General features: G+C 45.1%; 1 protein-coding gene across 1 annotated transcript in view; it reads right to left on the reverse strand.

The window, feature by feature from the left end:
* The window catches only part of LOC129852749 (chondroitin sulfate proteoglycan 4-like), a gene marked incomplete at its 5' end in the record, with an annotated part of 133,409 nt that overhangs the window by 68,108 nt on the left and 48,773 nt on the right, over window positions 1-16,528 (reverse strand). Inside the window, 3 exons of the mRNA XM_055918409.1 lie at window positions 306-475; window positions 939-3,985; window positions 12,964-13,127. Coding sequence (XP_055774384.1) covers window positions 306-475; window positions 939-3,985; window positions 12,964-13,127 — 3,381 coding nt within the window. The remainder of the gene's footprint in view (window positions 1-305; window positions 476-938; window positions 3,986-12,963; window positions 13,128-16,528) is intronic.

The following is a 16,528-nucleotide window of genomic DNA, read 5'->3' on the forward strand; positions in this document are numbered from 1 at the left end:
AGAATTGACTTCATGCTGACAGCCATTCAGTGTCTAACTACACTATAAATTTGACCAGGTTCCCGTGAAGAAATTGTAATGACAACATACCCAAGAGTGTAGTCTGTATTAATTTTCAATGTATATTAGAAAAACAGTTTGAGATCACTGTGAGGGGATTTGGCCAGTAGGTTGAATAGGGAATTGAGCTTCCCGGGAGAAATGTTGTTCGAGGTTGCAACAGTAACCAAAGGGGGTTGGGGCTTAGCGAAATGTTCAATTGGAAAATACTCTGCATATAACATATTAAATATATACACACATACCTGTGTTGTTGCCGAGGCTCAGGAATGGGTCGTGGGCGGTGACGTCCAGCAGAGTGGAGACTAAGTGTTTCCCGTCGGACACGAAGAGCACAAAGCGTCCGGAGCTCACGCCTCGATGGAGGAACAGCACTCTCTTCTCTTCCAGATCCTTCTGGGTGAACTGGAACAGCCTGGAGGTCAGAGGTCAGGAAAGTTTAACAAAGTGTCACTCCACAATACAACGAAACAGTTGTATTCTGTAGTCCAGGGGTTGAAGCCCAGACGTCCCAGAAGTCACAGTCATTTGTTGTAGCCCTGCTGAGTTCTCCTGATTCACCTATCACAAAGGGCTTGATGATTAGTCGACAAGTTGAATCAGGCGTGCTAGTTAAATTACATGGAACGTCTGGGAGTCCCAGAGGAGAGATTTGAAAACCCCCTGCTGTAGTCCACAACCCTAACACACCAGGTGGTCTTAAGGTACAAAGCCTAGCCTCCTCATCCAGTCTACATAGCCAATTGACAAGACGTATTATCGAGTAAAAACCACATTGTGGATCACTCATGGATAGGTTTGAGACCATGTAAAACATCCATAGACAGTCAAAATACATTATATCATTAATATGTACAAAAAAATAAAACAGGAAGTACCTGTGAGAGGTGTCGTTCACCAGAACCAGGTCTCCCATCGGGATTCCCCGTCGCGTGTAGACCAACTGCGCGTCGCTGAAGTCCGAGTCTGCGTCATGGTAACAGAGATCATCCAGGGTGAGCAACCGCTGCCCGTCCCTCACCACGTGGAAAACTTTATCGACAATGCGCACCGGCTTTTCGTCATTAACTAGCTCGATGGATATGTTGAACGTCCCTTCTTTGGATCCGACTTCATCGTTCGTGACGGATGATTTGGACTCTTGACTAGTGGAGGCTATGAATGTGAACTGATCCTGAGTGGTCTCTGTGTCGTCATGTATGTACATGACGCGCTCCTCCAAGAGATCCTGGTTGCTGAACATTAAGATGTTGTTGTAACTGGCGTTAGAGTTGGACAGGTTGATGCGTGCTAGCTTCCCATGTTTGGGGCTACTTGTAACGGTGTAGTACAGCTCCTTGGTGCTAAGAGTCTCTGCAAACAGCTCGTCTTTTGTGATGAGTTTACTCTCTCCCTCCATTATAGATAGTTTGTAATTTCTTATAAATACGCTGTTGACGTCAGCTTTTATTGAGATCTGGAAATCGTAACTTTGCGATTGAGCATGCTTGGAGAACACTTGGAATTTAAACGTGTCGCTCGTGTCTTCGTATGGTCTGTCGACCAGTTCGTATTGAACCTTTAGATCAGTGACATTTCTTTGGCTGAAAGTAGAATTTTTCTTCAATAACTCGTTAACAAGGAGAAGTTGTCCTTTCTTTGGCGAGGAGAGAACTCTAAAGTGAAGATCATCATCGGATAGTGTCACAACGTCCACTGCGGCGTAAAGATACTGTGAGTCCAACGTCACTTTCCGAACTTTATTAATATCGGCCATAACGTTCCTGACTAGGTTATAATGTACCCACTTCACTGTGACTGGAAAGACCAGTTCAGTATCAACTCTTCCTGCTACAGTGACCTTGCATTTGAAGTAATCCGTAGCATTAGCGGTCTGGATTTCTTGGAAAGTGCTGAAGTACCGAAGACGTTCTTTCTCCAGCAGCCTTTGAGAGAAAGAACCGGTGGGCTTCCATTCTCCGCTGGAGTGAAGCCTCTGAAGTTCCCCATACTGAGGTGGCTTGACGACATCATATCGGATGTCCACCACTTGATTCACGGCATTGGTCTGAATGGCCAGTTGCTTGTTACTGATCACAACCACCTCACCTTGAGTGATCTCAAGCCCGGTGTTGTTGGCGATCTTATACTCCAACCCTACGGCCATGATCCTCAGAACCACCGTGTTGCTCACCTTGTCTCCATCACTGACCCTCAGCACGATCCTGGAGTTCCTCACCCCAGTGTGGACATAGTTCACCTTCCCTTCCTCCAGATCAGAATGTGAGAACGTGGTCACTGCGGTGTCGGGGTTATCTCCCAACTCCAGGTAACCAGCGTCAGGGTTCAGGTTCCCCAGGATGGAGAAGACCAGATCGGTGTGGTTGCTATCAATGTCTGTGGCCTTTAACACCTCTTTGGTTAGGAGTTTTCTAGAATTCTCCATCAGGACGAAGAGATTCCCCTGGGGCAAGCTGAGCTCTGGGGCGTCATTGGTGGGGGTCACTGTGATGTTGTAGCGGTACCTTCTCGTCCCCTGCAGGTATGTGGGAACCTCCTTCCTGGAGGAAGAGAATATAGAGAAGGTGAAAAAGTCTTCTGGGTCCTCTGATCCTCCGTGGATGTACATCACCCTGCCGTGCCACAGGTCCAGCATGCTGAAGATGTTCCCCTCTTGGTCCTGGTCCACATCCAATCGTATCTGACCGTGCACCGGCTGCTCCTGGATCCGGAACATGATCTGAGACTGGCGTACCCCGAGCTTCTTGAAGTCCAGGAGAACCTTGATGTGCTTGGACTCCAGAGACCCACGGCCACCCTCTGACACTACAAGATTCCGGAGCAGCACGAAGTCGTCTCCGTACTTCTTGTCCAGCCCCCTGGCCAGAGTGAACATAGGGAATTCTGGGGTGGGAGTGACCGAAGTGGGATCGAACCGGGAGTTGGGGACAGTCGGGAGAGTAGTTGGACCCATCGTGGTCGAGGGCTCTGGTTCTTTCTCCGGCTCGCAGCCCACCGATATATCTTTAGTGACTACAGCATTAGGCAGACCCATCATGACCCCATTGACTTTAATGTCCTTCAGGCAGCCTTTAAAAGAACCTCCTCGGACTCTCTTTCCCAACACAGACACCAGACCCATCTTCCTGACTTCTGAGCGTGTGCTGTCATCAATGCCCCCTACAAACAGCGACCCTCTTAGCTGGAGTCCCTTGGAGCGAGAGCTGATGCTAGTCTTCACCGTCTCCTTGTCCACTGTCAGCTGGAGGGTTTTGGGGGTAAAGAACATCTTCACTGAATGCCAGTTCCTGTCATTGACAAAGGTGAGGGATTTAAGTTCTGTCTTGGTTCCTCCTTTACCCACGATAGCCACCAGCAGCCCCTCTTGGACTTCAACTGCCACAAAGTCTCCCTGTCTGGCCGAGTTGTACAAGACAATCCCCTCTTTGGCCGAGGTGTGAACCACACACTCAAACAGTGCCTCTTGCTGGTTGTGGGAGACGTTCCAGGGTGGCAGGGAGACATACGCTCTAGAACTAAAGAAACTAACAGGATCCTCCTCGCCGGCAAAGAACTGCGGACTACAGCCCAAAGAAACCTCATAGACACTCTTGAATCCAGCGTACGGTCTCAACGACGAGAGCATATTGTTCTCGTTGAAAACAGCCTGGTCCACGCACCCCCTGAATCCTGTTAGGTCATTGGGTAGGTAGAGCTTGTCCAGGCCTCCAGACCCGCCGACGTACAACCCGTCCTGGATGATAAGATCCTGCTTCTGAGACCCGTGCCCAGGCATCCTGAGGCTGGTGTGGGAGTACTGGTCCATAGTTAGGGTGACATTATGTCGGTCGTGGAGGAGCTCGGCAGTGTGCCAGGCCAGGTCGTTTAGTTGGGTGCTGCTCTCTGATCTCAGCAACCGCTCACCGGACCCCAGGTCCAGCTTCACCTGAACAGAGGAAGGAAGAAGAGACTTATATCTCACTATAAACTGGAGTTTTAAACTTAAACATCTACTTTCAAAAACCTAACCCAACCGTTAAGCCTAATCGTAACCAATTGGAATTACTTGCCTATACATAAATCACCCACATTTATTTCCTAAACTTAACCAATCACATTTGTTGCCTTGAGATAGAGCTGACCTTTGAACTTAGACTGAACAACACAACTCCACTGAGCCACATTGTGTTTCGTCACTGTCACTTATATTGCATAACTACATTACTATTTAGTCATATGTATATTTTATTGAGAAAAAATATCCCTTTTCATTTCATTTCTATTCATTCTTAGCATTTAAATAAGAACATATTCAAATTTACTATATATCCCATCAGGTTTTTAAAGAGACATTCTCAGCATCACCTGGTTATAGGGAATAACCACCCTGACACATGTTATCATTATGTTATCATTATGTTCTCATCATGTTCTCATCATGTTCTCATCATGTTCTCATCATGTTCTCATTATGTTCTCATTATGTTTTCATTATGTTTTCATTATGTTATCATTTTGTTATCATTATGTTTTCATTATGTTTTCATTATGTTATCATTATGTTCTCATCATGTTCTCATCATGTTCTCATCATGTTCTCATCATGTTCTCATCATGTTCTCATCATGTTTTCATTATGTTTTCATTATGTTTTCATTATGTTATCATTTTGTTATCATTATGTTATCATTATGTTATCATCGTGTTATCATCGTGTTATCATCATGCTATCATCGTGTTATCATCATGTTATCGTCATGTTTTCATTATGTTTTCATTAAGTTATCATTATGTTATTATCATGTTTTCAGTATGTTATCATTGTGTTTTCATCATGTTTTCATCATGGTATCATCATGTTATCATCATGTTATCATCATGTTTTCATTGTTTTCATTATGTTATCATCATGTTTTCATTGTTATCATTATGTTATCATCATGTTTTCATTATGTTATCATCATGTTATCATTATGTTTTCATTATGTTATCATTGTGTTATCATTATGTTTTCATTATGTTATCATCATGTTATCATTATGTTATCATCATGTTATCATGAAAACATTTCCTATTTATGATGTCACCTGCAGTTAAAACAGAGAGCTTTGTTTCCGTCTGCAAGCAGGAAGACCCCCTATTATCTTTGTCCCTGTCTCTGTGCCAAATGGCACCCTATTCCCTATTTAGTGCACTACTTTTGACCAGGTCCCTTAGGGCACCACTATATAGGGACTAGGGTCCCATTTGGTCCGCCGTCTACGTCTCTATGGAGCTCTGCATCGGGAGGAAATGGCCTGTCAAGGCTTGCTACTGAATCCCAGCTATACAAGCAGGGTTTCAAGACAACACGACAGCAACGCTAATCTCTAAAACGGATTCATTCGGAAAGAGACCTCAAGCCTGAGAACAAGTCGAAAGAGACCTCAAGCCTGAGAACAAGTCGAAAGAGACCTCAAGCCTGAGAACAAGTCGAAAGAGACCTCAAGCCTGAGAACAAGTCGAAAGAGACCTCAAGCCTGAGAACAAGTCGAAAGAGACCTCAAGCCTGAGAACAAGTCGAAAGAGACCTCAAGCCTGAGAACAAGTCGAAAGAGACCTCAAGCCTGAGAACAAGTCGAAAGAGACCTCAAGCCTGAGAACAAGTCGAAAGAGACCTCAAGCCTGAGAACAAGTCGAAAGAGACCTCAAGCCTGAGAACAAGTCGAAAGAGACCTCAAGCCTGAGAACAAGTCGAAAGAGACCTCAAGCCTGAGAACAAGTCGAAAGAGACCTCAAGCCCGAGAACAAGTCGAAAGAGACCTCAAGCCCGAGAACAAGTCGAAAGAGACCTCAAGCCCGAGAACAAGTCGAAAGAGACCTCAAGCCCGAGAACAAGTCGAAAGAGACCTCAAGCCCGAGAACAAGTCGAAAGAGACCTCAAGCCCGAGAACAAGTCGAAAGAGACCTCAAGCCCGAGAACAAGTCGAAAGAGACCTCAAGCCCGAGAACAAGTCGAAAGAGACCTCAAGCCCGAGAACAAGTCGAAAGAGACCTCAAGCCCGAGAACAAGTCGAAAGAGACCTCAAGCCCGAGAACAAGTCGAAAGAGACCTCAAGCCCGAGAACAAGTCGAAAGAGACCTCAAGCCCGAGAACAAGTCGAAAGAGACCTCAAGCCCGAGAACAAGTCGAAAGAGACCTCAAGCCCGAGAACAAGTCGAAAGAGACCTCAAGCCCGAGAACAAGTCGAAAGAGACCTCAAGCCCGAGAACAAGTCGAAAGAGACCTCAAGCTTGAGAACAAGTCGAAAGAGACCTCAAGCCTGAGAACAAGTCGAAAGAGACCTCAAGCCTGAGAACAAGTCGAAAGAGACCTCAAGCCTGAGAACAAGTCGAAAGAGACCTCAAGCCTGAGAACAAGTCGAAAGAGACCTCAAGCCTGAGAACAAGTCGAAAGAGACCTCAAGCCTGAGAACAAGTCGAAAGAGACCTCAAGCCTGAGAACAAGTCGAAAGAGACCTCAAGCCTGAGAACAAGTCGAAAGAGACCTCAAGCCTGAGAACAAGTCGAAAGAGACCAAGCCTGAGAACAAGTCGAAAGAGACCTCAAGCCTGAGAACAAGTCGAAAGAGACCTCAAGCCTGAGAACAAGTCGAAAGAGACCTCAAGCCTGAGAACAAGTCGAAAGAGACCTCAAGCCTGAGAACAAGTCGAAAGAGACCTCAAGCCTGAGAACAAGTCGAAAGAGACCTCAAGCCTGAGAACAAGTCGAAAGAGACCTCAAGCCTGAGAACAAGTCGAAAGAGACCTCAAGCCTGAGAACAAGTCGAAAGAGACCTCAAGCCTGAGAACAAGTCGAAAGAGACCTCAAGCCTGAGAACAAGTCGAAAGAGACCTCAAGCCTGAGAACAAGTCGAAAGAGACCTCAAGCCTGAGAACAAGTCGAAAGAGACCTCAAGCCTGAGAACAAGTCGAAAGAGACCTCAAGCCTGAGAACAAGTCGAAAGAGACCTCAAGCCTGAGAACAAGTCGAAAGAGACCTCAAGCCTGAGAACAAGTCGAAAGAGACCTCAAGCCTGAGAACAAGTCGAAAGAGACCTCAAGCCTGAGAACAAGTCGAAAGAGACCTCAAGCCTGAGAACAAGTCGAAAGAGACCTCAAGCCTGAGAACAAGTCGAAAGAGACCAAGCCTGAGAACAAGTCGAAAGAGACCTCAAGCCTGAGAACAAGTCGAAAGAGACCTCAAGCCTGAGAACAAGTCGAAAGAGACCTCAAGCCTGAGAACAAGTCGAAAGAGACCTCAAGCCTGAGAACAAGTCGAAAGAGACCTCAAGCCTGAGAACAAGTCGAAAGAGACCTCAAGCCTGAGAACAAGTCGAAAGAGACCTCAAGCCTGAGAACAAGTCGAAAGAGGAAAATAAACTTTAGTGAATTTGTTGTTCTAAGTTGGTTTAAGGATGAGCAGTTTATCCAGTTTTCTTGCTCCACACAACACACTCAACAGAAAATCCACGCAGCGCATCTTACATTTCACTCCCACACACGAAAAGAAAAGTGTCGCCCGGGGAGAACTTTTTCCCAGTCGCGAGGATTCCTCACGGGGGACGTTTCTTTTTTTTGTTTGAACACGTCTCTGACTGTGTCACAAAAAGGTCTAGAATCTGTCTCCTCGCTTGTTTTTGTGATTTCATCACAAAAACCTTAGTGAGAAGCTAAGTTTAACAGAAATCTTCAAGCGACAAATGTATTTCCTTATTACAGCTCTGTCAGCGGAGCACAGCTCACGCTCTCTCCTGGCCCAGAAATAGTGAGGCCAGACCACCGTGCTTGCAACATAAACCGTTGTAACCTACAACCCGAGCTAAGACTTTCGAGGTGGGCTCTATTTTAAAACCATAACAGAGATTGCAGACAGTAACGTAAACCAGAAACTGCTGGGTTCCTCTATGTCTTCTTGAACCAGTATAATTTCTGTTCTGTAGTTTGTAGAGGAGATTGCGGTAATATAAACCAGAAGCAGAAACTAGATTCCAGTTCATTAATAGAAGTATTACAGTGCCTTCAGAAAGTATTCTTAACTTATTCCACAATTTAGACATTTTGGAAAATGAAATACAGACATATCTCATTTACATAATTATTCACACCCCTGAGTAAATAAATTGTAAGAAGCACCTTCGGCGGCGATTACAGCTGTGAGGCCTTCTGGGTAAATCTCTAAGAGTGATTACAGCTGTGAGGCCTTCTGGGTAAGTCTCTAAGAGTGATTATAGCTGTGAGTCCTTCTGGGTAAGTCTCTAAGAGTGATTACAGCTGTGAGGCCTTCTGGGTAAGTCTCTAAGAGTGATTACAGCTGTGAGGCCTTCTGGGTAAGTCTCTAAGAGTGATTACAGCTGTGAGGCCTTCTGGCTAAGTCTCTAAGAGCGATTACAGCTGTGAGGCCTTCTGGGTAAGTCTCTAAGAGTGATTACAGCTGTGAGGCCTTCTGGGTAAGTCTCTAAGAGCGATTACAGCTGTGAGGCCTTCTGGGTAAGTCTCTAAGGGCGATTACAGCTGTGAGGCCTTCTGGGTAAGTCTCTAAGGGCGATTACAGCTGTGAGGCCTTCTGGGTAAGTCTCTAAGTGTGATTACAGCTGTGAGTCTTCTGAGTAAGTCTCTAAGAGTGATTACAGCTGTTAGTCTTTCTGGGTAAGTCTCTAAGAGTGATTACAGCTGAGAGTCTTTCTGGGTAAGTCTCTAAGAGTGATTACAGCTGTGAGTCCTTCTGGGTAAGTCTCTAAGAGTGATTACAGCTGTGAGTCTTCTGGGTAAGTCTCTAAGAGTGATTACAGCTGTTAGTCTTTCTGGGTAAGTCTCTAAGGGCGATTACAGCTGTGAGTCTTCTGGGTAAGTCTCTAAGAGTGATTACAGCTGAGAGTCCTTCTGGGTAAGTCTCTAAGGGTGATTACAGGTGAGAGTCCTTCTGGGTAAGTCTCCAAGGGCAATTACAGCTGTGAGTCTTCTGGGTAAGTCTCTAAGAGTGATTACAGCTGTTAGACTTTCTGGGTAAGTCTCTAAGAGTGATTACAGCTGTGAGTCTTTCTGGGTAAGTCTCTAAGGGCTTTCCACACCTGGATTGTGCAACATTTGCCAATTATTATTTTCTAAATTCTTAAAGCTCTGTCAAAATGGTTGTTGATCATTGCTAGACAACCATTTTCAGGTCTTGTCAAAGATTTTCAAGCTGATTTAAGTCAAAACTGTAACTCGGCCATTCAGGAACATTCACTGTCTTCTTGGTAAGCAACTCCAGTGTAGATTTGTCTTTGTGTGTTAGATTGAACCAGGTCTTTCTGTAGGATTTTGCCTGTACTTTTTCATCCTGAAAAACTCCCAATTTCTTAATGATGACAAGCATACCCATAACACGATGCAGCCACCACCATGCTTGAAAATATGGAGAGTGTTACTCAGTAATGTGTTGTATTGGATTTGCCCTAAAGATAACACTTTGTATTCAGGACAAAAATGTAATTTCTTTGCCACATTTTTGGCAGTATTACTTAAGTGCCTTGTTGCAAACAGGATGTATGTTTTGGAATATTTGTATTCTGTACAGGCTTCCTTCTTTTCACTCTGTCATTTAGGTTAGTATTGTGGAGTAACTACAATGTTGTTGATCCATCCTCAGTTTTCTCCTATCACAGCCATTCAACTCTGTAACTGTTTTAAAGTCACCATTGGCCTCATGGTGAAAATCCTTGAGCGGTTTCCTTCCTCTCCGGCAACTGAGTTAGGAAGGACATCAGATCGATGGTGACCTGTGAATGTAACATTTACTAATTTCACCATTTGAATGCATCTACAAATGAAATGACCTATCAATGTGCACAACCCTTAAAGTTGCAATATGTATGTTTTTTTGGGGCAACCTGACCAAATTCACCTGGAAATGTGAGTTATAGATCTGTCATTCTCATTGAAACCAAGTCTAAGAAGCAGTAGTTCTATGTGCAGTATTTCTATGCTTCTCGTTTTTAAGTTTTGATTTTAGCGTCTTTAACTTTCGGTTTTGTACACCAGCTTCAAACAGCTGAGAATACAACACTTTTGGTTCTGGAAAATGTATTTCACAGCGGTTTGGACGGTACAATGATTCTCCACAGTATACTTGCTTGTTTTGTCACAAACTGAAATTAGGCAAACTATTTGAATTTTAGCAAACAGGAAACCTTTAATATACAGTCACTGGCACAACCTCACCCCCTGTATATCTGACAACCTCACCCCCTGTATATCTGACAACCTCACCCACTGTATTTCTGACAACCTCACCCACTGTATTTCTGACAACCTCACCAACTGTATTTCTGACAACCTCACCAACTGTATTTCTGACAACCTCACCAACTGTATTTCTGACAACCTCACCCACTGTATTTCTGACAACCTCACCCACTGTATTTCTGACAACCTCACCAACTGTATTTCTGACAACCTCACCAACTGTATTTCTGACAACCTCACCCACTGTATTTCTGACAACCTCACCCACTGTATTTCTGACAACCTCACCAACTGTTTTTCCAGTTGCTCTGAGGGAGCCTCAACATATCCCTCCGCTCCCACTGTGACAAGCACCATCTGCTAGGAGACTAACTCATGCCGAACTAGCCCTGCCTGCCTGCCGATCTGTCTGCCTGCCTCCTGGTCTGTCTGTCTGTCTGTCTGTCTGCCTGCCTCCTGGTCTGTCTGTCTGTCTGTCTGTCTGTCTGTCTGCCTGCCTGCCTGCCTGCCTCCTGGTCTGTCTGTCTGCCTGCCTGCCTCCTGGTCTGTCTGTCTGTCTGTCTGCCTGCCTCCCTCCCTCCCTCCCTCCCTGCCTCCCTCCCTCCCTCCCTCCCTCCCTCTCAGTCTGTCTGCCTGCCTCCCTCCCTCTCAGTCTGCCTGCCTGCCTTCCTCCCTCTCAGTCTGCCTGCCTGCCTCTCAGTCTGCCTGCCTGCCTGCCTGCCTGCCTCTCAGTCTGTCTGCCTGCGCCGTTGTCAACACAGTTTTTGCTCTCCTGCGCCTGACTTCTCTGCCGCCAATACGCACCCCTTACAAATATGCGATAATGTGGCTAAAATGACATTGTAAACAACAGCCAACTTTCCCGGGACATAGACATGTCTTATATAGGCAGAAGCTTAAATTATTGTTAATCTAACTGCAGTGTCCAATTTACAGTAGCTATTACAGCGAAAAAATACCCTGCTATTGTTTGAGGATAGTGCACAACAACAAAACACTTTTATCACGGCAACTGGTTTGATACATTCACCTCTGAAGGTAAATAATGTACTTACATTCAGTAATCTGGCTCTGATTTGTCATCCGGAGGGTCCCAGAGATAAAATGTAGCGTAGTTTTGCTTGATAAAATCAAACATTTTTATATTAAAATGTAGTTTGAACCCCTGCTGTCTCTGGCCCCACACCCAGCCATCTAGATGTGTGAAGGTAAGTGTTTTTTCTATAAGGAAGCTAACGATGCATCATGCATGTCATTACTGGGAGTGTGTAAACTTAAATTGTTTTATTTCCATAGCATTTTTGTATGTTCTCTATAGTTATGTACTTGAACATTTATAAATTGACCAATTCGGCACATTTGGGCAAAGCAGGGGTACGAGCAGGAGAACGAGCAGAGGAACGAGCAGAGGAACGAGTAGAGGAACGAGCAGGGGAACGAGCAGGGGAACGAGCAGGGGAACGAGCAGGGGAACGAGCAGAGGAACGAGCAGAGGAACGAGTAGAGGAACGAGCAGGGGAACGAGTAGAGGAACGAGCAGGGGAACGAGCAGGGGAACGAGCAGAGGAACGAGCAGGGGAACGAGTAGAGGAAAGAGCAGGGGAACGAGCAGGGGAACGAGCAGGGGAACGAGCAGAGGAACGAGCAGAGGAACGAGCAGGGGAACGAGCAGGGGAACGAGTAGGGGAAAGAGCAGGGGAACGAGCAGGGGAAAGAGCAGGGGTACGAGCAGGGGAACGAGCAGAGGAAAGAGCAGGGGAACGAGCAGGGGAACGAGCAGGGGAACGAGCAGGGGAACGAGCAGGGGAACGAGCAGGGGAACGAGCAGGGGAACGAGCAGGGGAACGAGCAGGGGAACGAGCAGGGGAACGAGCAGAGGAACGAGCAGAGGAACGAGCAGGGGAACGAGCAGGGGAACGAGCAGGGGAACGAGCAGGGGTACGAGCAGGGGAACGAGCAGGGGAACGAGCAGAGGAACGAGCAAGGGAACGAGCAGGGGAACGAGCAGGGAAACGAGCATGGGTACGAGCAGGGGAACGAGCAGGGGAACGAGCAGGGGAACGAGCAGAGGAACGAGCAGAGGAACGAGCAGGGGAACGAGCAGGGGAACGAGCAGGGGAACGAGCAGGGGTACGAGCAGGGGAACGAGCAGGGGAACGAGCAGAGGAACGAGCAAGGGAACGAGCAGGGGAACGAGCAGGGAAACGAGCATGGGTACGAGCAGGGGAACGAGCAGGGGAACGAGCAGAGGAACGAGCAAGGGAACGAGCAAGGGAACGAGCAGGGGAACGAGCAGGGGAACGAGCAGGGGAAAGAGCAGAGGAACGAGCAAGAGAACGAGCAGGGGAACAAGCAGGGGAACGAGCAGGGGAACGAGCAGGGAATGGTCGACAGTATCAAAGGCCTTGGATAGGTCTATAAATATAGCCGCACGGTCATTCCTACGATTTAAGCAATTTAACATATCATCCAAGACACGTGTAGCAGCTGAAATGGTGTGTGTGTGTGTGTGTGTGTGTGTGTGTGTGTGTGTGTGTGTGTGTGTGTGTGTGTGTGTGTGTGTGTGTGTGTGTGTGTGTGTGTGTGTGTGTGTGTGTGTGTGTGTGTGTGTGTGTGTGTGTGTGTGTGTGTGTGTGTGTGTGTGTGTAAGTAATGAAGTCTAGACTATAGATGAACTGACCTGCAGGTGACCAGCCTCCAGCTCCACTAGAAGGTAGTCTGTGTGGCCAGCAGCGAGGAAGAGCAGGCCGCGGGGGCTGGAGGTACGGAAGCGAACACGCAGGGAGTTACGGTTCGACGACTCCACTGTCTTCAGCTGCACATAGCCATCGCCATAGAACGAGGCTGGCGAGAGAGTGAGAGAGAGAGACAGAGACAGAGAGAGAGAGACAGAGAGAGAGTGAGAGAGATGACAGATATAACTGTGTTGGAACAGTCAGGTTCTGGTCTGAATCTGTATACAGTCAGGTTCTGGTCTGGATCATTATACAGTCAGGTTCTGGTCTGGATCATTATACAGTCAGGTTCTGGTCTGGATCATTAAACAGTCAGGTTCTGGATCATTATACAGTCAGGTTCTGGATCATTATACAGTCAGGTTCTGGATCATTATATAGTGGTTCTGGATCATTATACAGTCAGGTTCTGGATCATTATATAGTCAGGTTCTGGATCATTATACAGTCAGGTTCTGGATCATTATACAGTCAGGTTCTGGATCATTATACAGTCAGGTTCTGGATCATTATACAGTCAGGTTCTGGATCATTATACAGTCAGGTTCTGGTCTGGATCATTATACAGTCAGGTTCTGGATCATTATATAGTCAGGTTCTGGATCATTATACAGTCAGGTTCTGGTCTGGATCATTATACAGTCAGGTTCTGGATCATTATACAGTCAGGTTCTGGATCATTATATAGTCAGGTTCTGGATCATTATACAGTCAGGTTCTGGATCATTATACAGTCAGGTTCTGGATCATTATACAGTCAGGTTCTGGATCATTATACAGTCAGGTTCTGGTCTGGATCATTATACAGTCAGGTTCTGGATCATTATACAGTCAGGTTCTGAATCATTATACAGTCAGGTTCTGGATCATTATACAGTCAGGTTCTGGATCATTATACAGTCAGGTTCTGGATCATTATACAGTCAGGTTCTGGATCATTATATAGTCAGGTTCTGGATCATTATACAGTCAGGTTCTGGTCTGGATCATTATACAGTCAGGTTCTGGTCTGGATCATTATACAGTCAGGTTCTGGATCATTATACAGTCAGGTTCTGGATCATTATACAGTCAGGTTCTGGATCATTATACAGTCAGGTTCTGGATCATTATACAGTCAGGTTCTGGATCATTATACAGTCAGGTTCTGGATCATTATACAGTCAGGTTCTGGATCATTATACAGTCAGGTTCTGGTCTGGATCATTATACAGTCAGGTTCTGGATCATTATACAGTCAGGTTCTGGATCATTATACAGTCAGGTTCTGGATCAATATACAGTCAGGTTCTGGATCATTATACAGTCAGGTTCTGGATCATTATATAGTCAGGTTCTGGATCATTATATTGTCAGGTTCTGGATCATTATACAGTCAGGTTCTGGATCATTATACAGTCAGGTTCTGGATCATTATACAGTCAGGTTCTGGATCATTATACAGTCAGGTTCTGGATCATTATACAGTCAGGTTCTGGATCATTATACAGTCAGGTTCTGGATCATTATACAGTCAGGTTCTGGTCTGGATCATTATACAGTCAGGTTCTGGATCATTATACAGTCAGGTTCTGGATCATTATACAGTCAGGTTCTGGATCATTATACAGTCAGGTTCTGGTCTGGATCATTATACAGTCAGGTTCTGGTCTGGATCATTATACAGTCAGGTTCTGGATCATTATACAGTCAGGTTCTGGATCATTATACAGTCAAGTTCTGGATCATTATCCAGTCAGGTTCTGGATCATTATACAGTCAGGTTCTGGATCATTATACAGTCAGGTTCTGGATCATTATATAGTCAGGTTCTGGATCATTATACAGTCAGGTTCTGGATCATTATACAGTCAGGTTCTGGATCATTATACAGGCAGGTTCTGGATCATTATACAGTCAGGTTCTGGATCATTATACAGTCAGGTTCTGGATCATTATCCAGTCAGGTTCTGGTCTGGATCATTATATAGTCAGGTTCTGGTCTGGATCATTATACAGTCAGGTTCTGGATCATTATACAGTCAGGTTCTGGTCTGGATCATTATACAGTCAGGTTCTGGATCATTATAAAGTCAGGTTCTGGATCATTATACAGTCAGGTTCTGGATCATTATACAGTCAGGTTCTGGATCATTATACAGTCAGGTTCTGGATCATTATACAGTCAGGTTCTGGTCTGGATCATTATACAGTCAGGTTCTGGATCATTATACAGTCAGGTTCTGGATCATTATATAGTCAGGTTCTGGATCATTATATAGTCAGGTTCTGGATCATTATACAGTCAGGTTCTGGATCATTATACAGTCAGGTTCTGGATCATTATACAGTCAGGTTCTGGATCATTATACAGTCAGGTTCTGGATCATTATACAGTCAGGTTCTGGATCATTATATAGTCAGGTTCTGGATCATTATACAGTCAGGTTCTGGTCTGGATCATTATACAGTCAGGTTCTGGTCTGGATCATTATACAGTCAGGTTCTGGATCATTATACAGTCAGGTTCTGGATCGTTATATAGTCAGGTTCTGGATCATTATACAGTCAGGTTCTGGATCATTATACAGTCAGGTTCTGGATCATTATACAGTCAGGTTCTGGATCATTATACAGTCAGGTTCTGGATCATTATACAGTCAGGTTCTGGTTCATTATACAGTCAAGTTCTGGATCATTATACAGTCAGGTTCTGGATCATTATACAGTCAGGTTCTGGATCATTATACAGTCAGGTTCTGGTCTGGATCATTATACAGTCAGGTTCTGGATCATTATACAGTCAGGTTCTGGATCATTATATAGTCAGGTTCTGGATCATTATATAGTCAGGTTCTGGATCATTATACAGTCAGGTTCTGGATCATTATACAGTCAGGTTCTGGATCATTATACAGTCAGGTTCTGGATCATTATACAGTCAGGTTCTGGATCATTATACAGTCAGGTTCTGGATCATTATACAGTCAGGTTCTGGTCTGGATCATTATACAGTCAGGTTCTGGATCATTATACAGTCAGGTTCTGGATCATTATACAGTCAGGTTCTGGATCATTATACAGTCAGGTTCTGGATCATTATATAGTCAGGTTCTGGATCATTATATAGTCAGGTTCTGGATCATTATACAGTCAGGTTCTGGATCATTATACAGTCAGGTTCTGGATCATTATACAGTCAGGTTCTGGATCATTATACAGTCAGGTTCTGGATCATTATACAGTCAGGTTCTGGATCATTATACAGTCAGGTTCTGGTCTGGATCATTATACAGTCAGGTTCTGGATCATTATACAGTCAGGTTCTGGATCATTATACAGTCAGGTTCTGGATCATTATACAGTCAGGTTCTGGTCTGGATCATTATACAGTCAGGTTCTGGATCATTATACAGTCAGGTTCTGGATCATTATACAGTCAAGTTCTGGATCATTATCCAGTCAGGTTCTGGATCATTATACAGTCAGGTTCTGGATCATTATACAGTCAGGTTCTGGATCATTATATAG

The sequence above is a fragment of the Salvelinus fontinalis genome, chromosome 4, assembly GCF_029448725.1.
Source record: "Salvelinus fontinalis isolate EN_2023a chromosome 4, ASM2944872v1, whole genome shotgun sequence".
In the NCBI taxonomy this organism is placed as follows: domain Eukaryota; kingdom Metazoa; phylum Chordata; class Actinopteri; order Salmoniformes; family Salmonidae; genus Salvelinus; species Salvelinus fontinalis.